At 46.7% G+C, this 13,767-nt stretch overlaps 2 protein-coding genes across 2 annotated transcripts; both read right to left on the reverse strand.

Moving 5' to 3' along the window:
• Nucleotides 1–553: 553 nt before the first annotated feature.
• On the reverse strand, nt 554–2,643 carry smim13 (small integral membrane protein 13). The gene is made up of 3 exons (XM_028964391.1): nt 2,465–2,643; nt 2,228–2,318; nt 554–1,500 (listed from the first exon to the last, which is right to left on the reverse strand). The coding sequence occupies exons 2-3, from the start codon at nt 2,301–2,303 to the stop codon at nt 1,310–1,312; spliced, it is 267 nt and encodes an 88-aa protein (XP_028820224.1). The 5' UTR covers nt 2,304–2,318; nt 2,465–2,643; the 3' UTR covers nt 554–1,309.
• Nucleotides 2,644–8,563: 5,920 nt separating this feature from the next.
• zc3h12ab (zinc finger CCCH-type containing 12Ab) lies at nt 8,564–12,999 on the reverse strand. The gene is made up of 6 exons (XM_028964061.1): nt 12,840–12,999; nt 12,050–12,498; nt 10,845–10,984; nt 10,228–10,462; nt 9,805–9,905; nt 8,564–9,715 (listed from the first exon to the last, which is right to left on the reverse strand). The coding sequence occupies exons 2-6, from the start codon at nt 12,487–12,489 to the stop codon at nt 8,862–8,864; spliced, it is 1,770 nt and encodes a 589-aa protein (XP_028819894.1). The 5' UTR covers nt 12,490–12,498; nt 12,840–12,999; the 3' UTR covers nt 8,564–8,861.
• Between the last annotated feature and the right edge of the window lie 768 nt (nt 13,000–13,767).

The raw sequence follows: 13,767 nt of genomic DNA on the forward strand, positions 1-13,767 counted from the left end.
TGGCTTACCGCAGCCATTTCCTGCGAAGTATTTTCAGGCTCCAAAATTACAGCTTCTGCGTTCAGCTTCTCGCCCTCACCCTGTTCACCCTCAGCAGGCATCCGACGGTCCCGCTCGCACCGCGCTCACGTACTAACGTGGGCCGAGGTCGAAAGGTCTGACTTTACCATCCAACGTACATGAACAGTCAGCTCAAATTCTGAACGTATGGTTCATAGTTGGTAGAGAAAAATAAAAAATGCTTCTGGAAATGAGGGAGTTCAGGTTTAATTAAGCAATTCCTATGTAAATTAGACACAAACTGCATCAAATAATTACCAGCCAGGTAATGAGGGCCATTAAAAAGAGCACCAGAACACACGGTCACGGGTTCAAACCTCGCTGTGCCTGGAGCTTCTGATTGTAAGTCAAACAGCGCTATTCTGCCACCATGTGGCCAAGACCAAGACATATTTTACTCGGAGCTCGTCAGGTTTACAAGGCCACCGATAAGCCGTGGCCTAAAGATCAGTCACACCACACATCATTCAATTCAAATATAATTCAATCCAAGTTTTTATGAAAACACTTTTATTTATGAAGGGAAAATACATGTATGGCCAGTTTACACTTCTGTCAGATCTACAGCGGTGCCTACTGCAAGCATTCTTGTTCTGAGGCACACAGCGGAACCTTTGGACGCTAAAAAAAGCATCAAGTCTGCAGCACCGGGGCAAAAAAAAAAAAAAAAAACAGCAGGTCACCAAAGGAATAAATAGTGTTTGCTGACCCTGAAGGTTTTGGACAGTTTCTTTTTTTACCCTTTTTGTGTGTTCAGGATATGAACCGTCCTGTTATCATCTGGTCATCTGACCAAGGACACTCTTCCCATTGCACGTAACGGAACACATCAAGGTACGAAAAATAATGACAAGACTGTGTTAAAAATTGTCCAGATGGACACTTAACTGTCAGTTTTCAATATTATCCGAAGGACCGGCGTCCATTCGTTTCTTGTCGGATAGCCTACTAAGACTCAGGCGTCTGTTCACATCACACTCGAAATAAAAAACAGCCCCCCCCCCTCCCCTCCTCCTCCCCGGCTACAGCTTAAACGCCTCAGAGGGTGAAGGGGCCGGCGGTCCTGGCGTAAACACAGGCGCCATTACAGGCGGCCATACCACGGGCGAGTTGGATTACTTGATGGCCTTGCGTTTATACGTCGGCAGCCCGGTGAAGTATCGTGACAGGAAGCTGTACGCTTAGGAGGTGGGGTGGGCAGGGGGGTGGATGCATGGCTTTTTGTGGTGGCTTGACTGCAGCAGAGCGTCTACGAGGCGGCGTCCTGCTGGGTGAACCTTTGGCGGGCGGTCTTGGGCCTGTGGTGGGGAGTCGGGGGAGAGCTGCGTTCGCCCTCGGACTCCGACGGCTCAGTTTCGGCCTGCGGGGAGCCGGCATCGCCCACCAGCTCACGCAGGAACTTGAACTTGGACAGGAAGAGCTGCCAGACCACATACCAACCTGGTAACAGAGACAAAAAAAAAAAAAAAACTAAGAACACGGCAACGTCCATTATATTCTGCACAGTTACACAGATAAGACGACTTTTTTTGTTTGCTTTTAAATGCACAGGAATGAGAACACATGGAGAACAATGCGGTGGGGCGATTCTCAGGAGAATTACCAAACCAAAATGCTAAGAGTTTCTGAAAATATTTATAATTTCTTTTTTACCAATTTCTACAAAAATTGTGTTTTCGGAATGTCACAGAGAGAATTGCTCTCTGTGATTTCCGTTGGTGAGGAAAGTCCTGTCTGATATTTGACATTATCTACATAGGGTGGTAGTAGCCTAGTGGTTAAGACGCTCGCCTATGAACCAGAAGACCCAGGTTCAAATCCCACTTACTACCATTGTGTCCCTGAGCAAGACACTTAACCCTAAGTTGCTCCAGGGGGGGACTGTCCCTGTAACTACTGATTGTAAGTCGCTCTCGATAAGGGTGTCTGATAAATGCTGTCGACTGATTTTGCTCGTCCAGAACTTTCCAGGTCATGAAATGAGCGAAAAAGTTAAAGTTGTTCCGATTGTGGCAACATTACTAAGACATGCACAACACTCGCAATGCGATTTATAAGCTGCATATTATCAAAGGATCGTCTTAATTTGAACCAAAAAGCCTGCTGCCCATTACAGGACACCCAGGGCACCCAAGTTGGCATGCACGTTTGGAACAGTCTCACCCACCGAACAGCATGAAGAGCAGGACGCATATTAGTGTGGCAACAATGACCAGCACAGTGAGACCGACGCTCTGCCACATCGTTCTCGGCTTTTCCTGGAGAGGGAAGCAAGATGTCAACGAATGGAAAAGCAACCGGAGCGCCGCGGACGAGTCCAGGAGCCACTTCTGACCGACACGCACAACATTTTTAGCGCCGAGGCTAACGCCAGGCCGGCCGCGCCGGAGTGCGGCGAACTCACAGCAAATCACGTCCGCGTTGAAGCCGGGCGCACCCACGAGCGAAGCGACGGACACGCGTGTCACCTGGCGCCGACCTACATCATTACAGGCGGCGGCGCGGACGAAACGACGGCTACTCAACAAATGGCTCTCCGGCAGCCGGGGGCCCGGATGGGGTTCTTGTCCCGCTGGCGCGATGCATTCTGGGTAGTGTAGTTCGGAGCGTGGGCGCGTCCGCCGCTAAAGTAAAACAAACTGAATATTTTGAACCCAATATGATCTTGTGCCGTGGAATATCCTCAAGTGCTGTAACCTTGCACCGGAACATACATTATATATACTCAGTTCCTGAAACTGAGGCGAACACAGTGACTCCGTTCGTCATCTTTGTCATTTCAATGCATCGTGAATGAACTGATCGCTTATTATTATGAATAATATCAATATGACAGTGTCACGCTATGAATCGTGTTTTTAAGGTGACAGACGTTTAGAAGACACACCTGCCAAGGTGTTCAATTTCCAGAGTCTCAATTTACCGTTTCATTTAAGACAAGACACTTAACCCTGAGTGTCTCCGGGCGGACTGTCCCTGTAACTACTGATTGTAAGTCACTCTGGATAAGGGCGTCTGGATAAATTCTGTAAAATGTAAATGTAAAAAAAATGTAAATGTAAATAACGTCAGGCCTGCAGTGTCATATCTTGGCCAGCAGGGTGCAGCGTTTCTCTTAAAAAAAATATGTAAACTAATGAACAAAAAGTTAAAGTTAAAGTGAAGTGATTGTCACATGTGATACACAGCAGCACAGCACACGATGCACACAGTGAAATTTGTCCTCTGCATTTAACCCATCACCCTGAGTGAGCAGTGGAATCCCTTGGCAGATCGGGATTCGAACTGGCAACCTTCTAATTACGGGGCCGCTTCCTTAACCGCTAGGCCACCACTGCCCCCAAAATAATGACTTGAACTCACTGTGGTGACACATTAATGATACAAAATGCAGGTTACAGCACATATTGGCAGAGGAGGCCTAGCGGTTAAGGGAAGGTTCCCCGTAATCAGAAGGTTGCCGGTTCGAATCTCGATCTGCCAAGGTGCCACTGATCAATTTTGTCCCCACACACTGCTCCCCGGGCGCCTGTCGTGTCACTAAGGGTGATGGTTAAAAGAAGACACATTTCGTTGTGTTGTGCTGTGTATCACTTCATTTACAGCATTTATTAAATGCAAATGTAAACTTCACTTTCATATTGCATATGTTTGGAAACCAACTTTTCTAACCAAAGGAGGAATCCTGTGTTCCCAGTGGAAAACCAAAGCTACCTAGAAAACCAACCCCAAATCAAATCTCATGTGTCTTTAGACACTTATCATTCATCTGGCAGAACGCAACACTGTTGAGCACAAAGCACAAAAGTTCAGATTATTCTTAATTCGTGTGTTAAAGGTAATGCAAGGCAAATGTGACAAGTAGGTTGTATTGGCTGCATTCTAATCTTAATCACATTTATGTTATAGAGTTAAACTTGCAAATACTTGTCCACACAAACCCATGATACCGTAAATATTTGCATACACTCTGGCACTGGATCGTGTCTAAACTTGCGCCTGTTCAAAAGACCTGACAGCATGTGGTGAGGAGCACTTGCAGTGCAAGATTGACTGATGACCGTATGTAAATGACTCTATTACGCTCTATCATTTTTTTTTTTCTTTCTCGACTGTAGCTGGTCCAAAACGCCGCAGCTCAATTAGTCTAATTTAGGTAAATTAAAATAAGTGAGCTCAATTTGAGTCTCTTAGCCCAGTGTTGTCCTCGCTCCACTGGCTTCCAGTAGAACACAGAATAAAGTTCAAAATGGTTTTTATAATCCTTAAATGGTGCTGCACCACCCAACATGGCTGAGCTGATGGGCTCATACATGCCTTTGAGATCACTCCTTTCTTCTAAACAGAAATCGCTGGTCGTGCCAAACTATTAAAACAAGGAGTGATTGTGTGAAATGTTCGTGAGACACTCTTGTATGTTTGTATATTTATATTATATTATATTAATGGCACAGTCATTGTATGACACTGTGTTGTTTTTTTATAAAAAAAAGTTTGATTTGATCTAGCGTGGCCTTTTTGACCACGTTTGGGAGTTCCCTCCCTGTAAGACTACGGCAGAAGGTTTCAGAGAAAACGATGATAAGGATCTGGGACGTGGGCAGTCGCGAAAATGAAAGGCTGGCAGAACCTCTGTTCTCCCTTTTTGAATCTCAGATTCAACACCGAGGGCTGTTGAGTCATATCATGTAACACCTAAAAAAAATATAAAAAAAAAAAAACCTCTGCGAGGACCGGGTCAAATAAATTAGGTAAAGGTCAGATTCAACCGATTCTCCCCGGTTCAGTTTCATTATGGCATAGCCGCGGAGTAAAAGAAAGTCCTGTGTGGGGGGGTAGGCAAACCATGCAAATTATGAATACAGAATTATGAATAGACTCCATCCCACCCCTCCCACAAGGCTGGTTCAAAACCAAAGCTGAACAGGGGGGCTCTGTGTGGGGGTACACAGAGTTTCAATAAACACTTTCCAGTCGGCGGGAGCGTTGCCAGAGCGGCGTGTGTGACGAATGGCGTGAAGTTGCCAAGATAGGGGAAGTGCAGTTTCTGATACGGCAGAATCCGGAACTCTCTCTGGCATTCGTTTGTTTCACCCCGACCACACGCAATCCAGGGCAGGCCGAGAAGTCACATGCTGACGGCTGCTGCGGTTTTTGTTGGAATTTGGAAAAGAACATCATTGTCACACTTTCCTCCGCCGAGGTGCACGGGTTGTTTGGCGGGGCTGGTGGTTACGGTGAATGCAGCGTTTTAAGATAAGAGATAAGGGATCGACGGAGCGCACACCCGAGGGAAAGTACGCCGTCCATCAGACGGCAAATCTTCAAACGTCCGCTGTAATGCGTAGTCCATCTGAAATGCAGATACATGAAGTTCGCTCTGCTTATCAGGATGAGCTCTGAAGACAGCCATTACGTGGAAAGCAGAAATGATGCCGCCATGTTGACACACAGACGCCTCCTCGGCTTCTCCCTCTACCCGCATCCAGCTTGTCCCTCTATGGGACGTCTAGCACGTCTGTTCCTATATGCAGGGACAATGGATAACGCGTCCGACTACAAATCCGAAGATTCTAAGTTCGACTCCTGGCTGGCTCGTACTTCGGTGCCCTTTGGGGCTGTAAAAACAATGAAGACCATGTGGTGTGGGAGAAGAGAATAGAGTGTGTAGAAAAAACTCCTTCTCCCTCCACACAAAGCACTGTATTCAACCACTCCAATTTGATGTTACCTGGCAGAAAGAGGCATGGCACAGTAGAGGTTAAAAATGAACAGTTTCTAATTTATTAACACCGGTAAATAATTATTGTAGTTACATGTGAATATTGAATGTAAAAAGGTACCAAGGTTACAGAGAAAATAAAAATGAGAAGAAAGAGTAAAGAGGGAGAAGAGAAAGAGAGGGGGAGAGAAAGACTCAGAAACCTTCCGGCTTCCGATGGAAAAACCCCTGAGCAAGAAGCTCAGAGGTCCTTTTTTCCACCAATGAGCAGATTTTTATACCCCTGGCCTACAGGAAGTTGTCACTGGCCTACAGGAAGTTGTCACTGACCAATCAGAACCTGTTGTTTCTGATGTCACGCCCCCGGTGCCTCCCATTTGGGGAAGACAAAGAGGGTGGGCGGTCCTGACGGCTGATACTTCACACGTAACCGTCAGACAAAAGACATGTAAAACATCACAACCATCAACACAGGAATGTCACACTTCCCCCTGCAGACATCTGTTATGCAAGGCAAAAGCAGGCTCCCGGGATGTCCATTCTTACAGGGCAGTGGTGGCCTAGCGGTTAAGGAACCCCGATCCGCCGAGGTGCCACCAAGCAAAGCACCGTCCCCACACACTGCTCCCCGGGCACCTGTCATGGCTGCCCACCAAGGGTGATGGTTAGAGGACACATTTCGTTGTGTCACCGTGTGCTGTGCTGCAGCGGTTCACGTTCATATTGCCATGGTTTAGGTTTGTTACACTTGTCCACCTGTGATCACACTCATGCCCTTTGGTTAGCTTGCACTTTTAATGCATCTTGCCTGACTGTATCTATATTATACAGTCATATCTAGTTTAATTATTATGATTTCTACTTATTGTTAATTGCTTGGCATGTTTTATGCACAATACTGAAGAGTTTACTTTACTTTGCAGACGCCTTTATCCAAAGCGACTTACAAGAGGGAGACACCAGCAATTCTCGTACGGTTTCTAAAGATTTTGAGTTACAAAACTAAGAGCCCTGATAAGGCCTAAATTGTCAGGTATGGAACATGCTAGAGTTTCATTTGTGATTTTTATTACAACCTGTGGCAGTACTGAGATGATGCGTCTTCACACTTCACACCAGTTTTTTTGAGCACAGAACCCATAAAACAGGCTTTAAGGGTGCAGAGAGGAACACTCCCCATAGCTGAGAGCAAACTGGCAGACCTTAAACAGCAGTAAATGTCAAAAGTTGTGCAACAGACAGACCGGGGTCAGAATTGGGGCAGTGGCGGCCTAGTGGGTAAGGAAGCAGACCCGTAATCGGAAGGGCTCGGGTTTGGAGTACTGAACCACCACCAAGCACCGTCCCCAAACACTGCTCCCCGGGCGCCTTTCATGGCTGCCCACTGCTCACCAAGGGTGATGGTTAAAAGCTGAGGACTAATTTTGCTGTGTCACCGCTTATTGTGTTTCACAATGACGATCACTTCCATCTGCCAACACTGATGATGCTTATCTCTGTAAAGGGCACACTTAACTTTGGCATTTTCATGTCAAAAGAAGGCAGGCAACACAATAGGTGAAACGAAAGCAAACAAAGGCTTTCAGTCATTTATTTCAGTTTCTTTTAATAAATTCCAACAATACAGATCATTATTGAAGGCACATTGAACACAGGCAAACACAACTGTGTGAAAAATTCAGTTTAAAAAAAAATTAAGATTAAAAGGGGTGGGAAAATCCAATGGGAGAATGTTGGATTCTCCCACCCCTTTAAATCTTTTTTTTTTTTTTTTTTTTTTAAACAGTGTTGGATTCTCCCACCCCTTTTAATCTTAAATTTTTTTTTGCGTACTGAAGGAGCGATGACCCACAGGGCGTTTACTCTTCTTCCCAGACAGGCAGTTCTGCTGGTGACTAATACAGCACATGGTGCCAACAGTGGAATAAAGTCAAGCCTTTATTTTATTTATGCATTTACATTTTTTTTCTCTTTTTAAACACCTACAGCACGGCTCTGCTTAAATACCTTGCGCGAGTTGAAACTTGAGTGCGAGTTGTGCCTTCTGAGTTGAGGTAAGACTTTCGCACAATGCAGCTGTACGTGAGGGACCTTTCCAAATGAAAAATTCCTTTTTTAAAAAAACTAAAACGGCACTCATAGCTCTGAGAGAGGTGATGCAGGGGAAAAAAAATCCCAAAATTCAGCCTCGATGCAGTCCCACAATGGGATTTCCCCAGGACACGAAGTTTCGCTGTCTGTAGCTTTAATAACTAACGAGGAGGAGAGAGGCAGGACGAGGAGGGGAGCGGCCTATAGAAGTTGAGCAGGCATTTGCGGAAAAGACGTCTTCAACACCGTTCACCAACCACAATGTTTGCCACAGACATTTACTTTTTTACAGTAATATAAAATGAACCCACTGGAGTACTAAAACACATTTGTGTTAATTTTTATATGCAATCACTAAAGAACTACAATGCTTCACACGTTTGAAAGCCATGACAGTCGGTAGAGATAATGTTTTTGGGGGAGCGGTGGGAAATTCTCTGGATGGAAAAAGCATGAGAAACGGGAGGTAACCTTTCCCCTTATGACATCATAAGGGGACGAATTCCAGATCCTGAGCTGCTGCTCTCCGAACAGGGAAGCAGACTGACCAAAGCTCTCTTTATACACATCACCATTTCTAGCCTCTGCAGGACCACAGATAGGCTAGGGGAACTCGTATTAATGTTAAATCATCTCACAAAGTGACATTTTCATGAAAGGGGACATTTAAAAAAAAAAAAAAAAAAAAAACATATATATATATATATATATATTAATGATAAAGTTGTTCAGAAATCCAATTGTTTGTGCAACGGACATTCAAAAAACTATCATGGATGGAAGATAATTCGAAATTTTGGGGGCGCAGCAACTATGTTTGTGGTGGTACTGCTTTCTGTCGGAGTTGATTTGTCCTAAATATGATCTCCGTTTAAATAACAATCATGGTGCAATGGATCATTAACAACTTCATGACTGCTGCGATCAGGCCACTCAGATCAAATGATGGTTGTTTCACACCTTGATCCAGACCCTGGACCAGACGAAGTCACATGTTGCCATCCTGGGCCTGCAGACTGAGGATCTCGGCCGCAAGCCTCTGTGGATCCATCAGGCGGGGGAACATGTCCATGGCTCTGTCCACCAGACGGGCGTTAAAGATGGCCAGGAGTTTCTTCCTCACGTCCTCTCGCTCCGACCACTGGGGGCGTGGTTCGGAGCAGGGCGGGCCCCACTGCAGCCGATCGCCGGCCGGGGGATACGCCCCGGAGGGTTCAGACCAGTAGGGAGGCTGGGAATGTCGAGCCCGTCCCTGCGGGAAGTCGCGAGGAGGCAGGCTGTACTGGTGAATGCCGCCCTGGGGCGTGGAAGCGGCGTATGAAGGGTACCTGGGCTGGTGGTAGGACAGGCGGTTGGAGCTCTGGGAGCCAGTGGCGCTGAGGTGCGAGTGGCTGCTGCAGCAGCTGCACGGCTGCCCGGCGTGGGTGGAAAACTGCTGTCTCGACATTCTGTGATTCCCGGCAGCGTAGGGTTCGCAGTGGTTACGGCTTTCGGGGCTTTGGCACTCATAGGAACCCAATCCGGAGTCATGAGATCTAGGAAAGGAGTCTAGGCTGAAGCCGGACGTGTGGATTTGATCGTCCCTCTTAGAGAGGTGCTTCTGGGTGGGGTGCGGTCCTCCCCTGAGGACTAGAATATTCTCACTGGCCTGCCCCTTCTTCAGAGACCTCCAGTTGTTTATTGAAAGCTTGTGCTCCATCACGTCCTCCAGCGGCGGGTCCTGCACGGGCCCGGCGGGCTGCTTGGCTTTGTCACGAAGCTCGTCAGCCAGGGAGCGATTGGAGTGCTTTGCTCTCTCCGGGTGGCTGAACTTGCACTTGATCCCATAGGTGCATTTTTTCCCTAAATTCACATGACAAATATTAAAATGATTATATTGCTATTGGTTAATGGCCAACGCACCATGGAATGAAATGCCCCAGTTGACTCACCATAAGGGCACGGCTGGCGCTTGGGAGCACGTGGAGTCTTACGGAGGAAATTCTCCAGCGTGGGGCCATGGCGTCCCAGGGGGTCGTCGGGGGCCATGAACCTGTCAGGCAGCATTAATGACAGTAAATTAAATGAAACATTCAGCTATTAACCTGTTGCCAGTAAACACATTTCATTCTGGACTATTTCACATTGATTAATGTATTCATTTTAATTTATCTTTTATTTAATTGAGTATATAGAGGGGTTTATGTGCCTTCTCCATCATACTATAATATTTAGAGTTCCATTTTTAATAGGATGTCATAAAGCTTACCAAAGTATAGATAAGATGCTTCAAATGAGTTAGATTTTTTTTTTATAAACTAGCATTAATAAGAGAAATGACCTATGGGTCCATATGTCAGTCAATCATTGCTCACCTGTCATTTACAAAGGAGTACATGAGCAGACGCTCCTCAATGAAGCGCTTCCACTCCGGCCGCTCGGCCTGCAGGTCGCGGTACGTGTCATTGGAGACGATGACGCCGTCGGAGTCGCACGCCAACTTCACGATGAAGCGGTCGTCGTAGCAGACCACCCGTTTGCCCGCCACTCGCCGCGAGGGCGTGAACACCAAGATCTTCCTCTTCTCAAGATCTCGCAGGATGTGTTGGTCTGCAGGGTCAGGCATTATGAGAACTGGCATAATTTTTTTTTTGCAGTTTAAAATATATGTTTTCAGAACAATAATGAATAGACATGGTCTTGTGGAATCTAAAAAAAAAAAATGAATATCATTGGGGCAAAATAGTATTCATATTTCTGAAAGGTAAACCTACATGTTTACCTCTTTATTTCCTCTTTAAACTAAATTTCCTCTTTAAACTAAATTACAAACACAAATGACCATTTTTCGCAATATTATTCTCGTGATAAGGTTGCAAATAACCCAACTGTTTGTCATAATTGAGTAAATGGGGTCATTTTTAGAAGCTGAAAGAGAAAATTCTTTCTATGGCATCACTTTTCCATCTTCAGGGGCCGGGGGGGATGTCACCTGTTATCGGCACATCGGGTCTCGGCTGCTCCTTCCTCCACGAGGGCACGAACACGGTAATGTCGGTGTGACCTCTGTCCAGAAAGAAGTTGACCGCCAACCGGATTCCTAGGCAAGAGAACACTTCCTTGTTGCCATGGCTGTGGGGCGAGAAACAGGGAAGTGGTTCGTGATGTCAGTCTGATGCAGGGATCACAATTCCGCTGAAATACGGGAATTACCCACCTCTTCCTATTATATAGCCGTATCCGGCGTGTCTATTTCATGGCTTTGTGTCTTTCACTGGCTTAGGTACACCGGCTTAGGCACCAAAAGTAAACTGAAGAATAATGTCATAAATCCATCTGACTGTCAGCACATAAAATACAAAGCTCCGTTCAGAACGGCGCAAATGCTGCTCGGCTTGTTTGAGACGTGAGCTCCGCCCACGGAGGAATGTTGCTATTTGCATGTTGGTGGATTTGCATATTGGATCACTAAGCGTGCTGAAATAGGCAATGCCACTCTTACAATATCTAAACAAATAAAAACACTAGGCAGGAAAAAAAAAAAAAGTTTCGCCTCGAGGTCAGACAAGTGCTTTAAAACAGGAAAAAAAAAAAACATCTGTATACGCACGCCATATATTCTACAGCAACCAGTGGTGCGCGGGGTTGAAAATGAAGGTCTGATAAATTAGTTTTAGGTTCCTTACGTTGCCAGATTGGGGGACCACGAAGACGACCAAAGCTGAAGCAACATCTACATCAACAAGCGCAAAGCATTTACATTTAAGGCAGACGCCCTTATCCAGAGCCACTTACAACGTGCTTTCAAATTACCATTGACGAAGTGATCAGTTCTGGTTCATTAGGACCCCCTACTATGAATACAATCTTTTTATTCACTCGTTGTAGATTCTGTACACAAGTTTTGACAATAAGAAGGTTACAAGTTCATCTAAATATTCTCTAAAGAGGAAGGTCTCGAGCTGCCGTTTGAAAGTGCTCAATGAGTGAGCTGCTCTGACCTCAAGGGGAAGTTCATTCCGCCATCGAGGGGCCAAGAGGAAGCAAACGTAAGCTCAACCACGCAACTCATTCATTAGATGTGCGGTCGTTCGTTTCGCTCTGCTCTACGACACTAACCTAGACGTACGAATCAGGCTGAGCGCAAATTGATCAAGTTTTAAAAATGTGTGTGTATGTAAAAGTGACCCCACTGACCTCATAGCTACATTACTTCCATCAATCACTATCGGCCTCAGAGCATCATCGTCCTCAGAGGTCTCGTCCACACCCAGAGCCAGGACAGGCGGGGTGTTGTTCCTGCTTGGACTTTCTCCCCGAGGCACTAGGACAGGCATGCCGGTGGCGGCCAGCGCCTTGTCTTCAGGTCCCCCAGCTGCCAGCACCAGCTCTCCCAGAAGCGTGTTGGTGTCGGCGCCCAGTCCCAGCTTCAGGCGCGCCGCCTGCACCTGTTGCGGGGAAAACCCCAGCTTGCGGAACAGGCCCAGCTGAGTCCGACACTCTTCCTGATCCGAAGGGGGGTCCTCGAGGCCCGAGCCGGAGTCCATCCCGTCGCAGCAGGGAAACTCAAGGGTGGCGCTCGGACTGTGGTGCCCAGGGAGAAGGCCAACGTCCGCCGTCCGCATAGCCGTGTGCATCGGTCCCACCTGTCCACACACGCAGAGTTTCAGCAACACTCTCCACAGCACACGGGACCGCGCCGCCACACGATCTCATTCGCACCCAATCGCCCTGCGCCTGTTCCAGCCTGTGAAAAGGGACGCGGTCTCTTTAAGAGCCGCCTGCCTGTTACTTTGTTGCACTCGCGCACCTTTAACACGTTGTAAGTACACGGTACAATACCTCACCACACCAGCATCTACACTCGTAGTGCAGATATTTCACGGCGGTGTTAAAGCGAAGTCACCAGAGACGACGAGTGACGAAAACTTTCTTTTCAAAAGAAGCAGTAGCAGCGGATGAAGGGGCGCGGGAGTGGACCATTTACCCGAGCGAGCAAACCTCCACCTCCGACCTCCTCGCGTCATGCTCCGACTGGCCTGCGCCGCCGCTGTCGGCAACTTTTAATCGGACCCGAATCTGCCCCGCCGCCGCCGCCCGCAGACTTCCCGTGACAGACGAGCTCCCCGGCTGTGACGTCACCACGCAGACGCGTCGCCCCACCAGCAGGTGGCGCTGGTGAAAGCAGGTTGCGACCTCTTAGTGCACATATTCAGACACTTACGTCTTATGCATATTTTGTGGTTCATATTTAAATTTGCAACTTTCTACAGCATTTTTACACACTGTGCTTATCCAGCTGCCATGTGCGCCTTTAATTGCCCATCGGAGATACATTTATTTGAATTAAATCACTCAATAATAACTAAAGTTGATTTTAGATTAGAACTATTTTTAACGTTTAATGCACCGTACTCCTCTGTTATGTATTTGTATTCATTGTATTAATGCAAATCGTTCTTGTTGTTAATAACGTTTTTTTTTGCTATCTATTCATGTTCCGCATCCATAACACTGTCGGCATGATGTGAGAAAGAAGGCTGATGACGTTATGCAACCAAACACGCCGAGAATTGAGCTCTTTGGAACACTGTCAGTGTAACGTCGCATGATTTTTTGTTTGTTTGCTTTGTGCAGATGTGGAACTGTGAAAATGAATATCTGGAATGACACATGACTGCACGGCCATTGGGAATCCCCCGACTTTCAGCAGACCCCCGCCTTTCTACTGGCTTGACCTTTATCTGGTGACCTCTGGTGAACTGTCACCATCCGCTGTGTATTGTTGTCTTCTGCAGCCGTCCCAGCCCACTGTTCCACCACAGCAAAAGAAACCGTGAAATAACCTTTCAAATTACCCAGCGAGTGTAATGACTTGTCAACGTCATTTTATGAATGTAATAAAACATTTATAA

Source organism: Denticeps clupeoides, chromosome 20, assembly GCF_900700375.1.
Source record: "Denticeps clupeoides chromosome 20, fDenClu1.1, whole genome shotgun sequence".
Taxonomy (NCBI): domain Eukaryota; kingdom Metazoa; phylum Chordata; class Actinopteri; order Clupeiformes; family Denticipitidae; genus Denticeps; species Denticeps clupeoides.

Bases quoted from the DNA above. Each gene is read 5' to 3' on its own strand.
- smim13 (XM_028964391.1), bottom strand. From the start codon at position 2,303: ATGTGGCAGAGCGTCGGTCTCACTGTGCTGGTCATTGTTGCCACACTA. The intron at 1,501-2,227 runs GTGGGTGAGACT...CTCTGTTACCAG, and splicing joins CCTGCTCTTCATGCTGTTCG to GTTGGTATGTGGTCTGGCAG.
- zc3h12ab (XM_028964061.1), bottom strand. From the start codon at position 12,489: ATGCACACGGCTATGCGGACGGCGGACGTTGGCCTTCTCCCTGGGCAC. The intron at 10,463-10,844 runs GTGACATCCCCC...CTGACCCTGCAG, and splicing joins ACCCGATGTGCCGATAACAG to ACCAACACATCCTGCGAGAT. The intron at 9,906-10,227 runs GTGAGCAATGAT...GCTGCCTGACAG, and splicing joins TACTCCTTTGTAAATGACAG to GTTCATGGCCCCCGACGACC.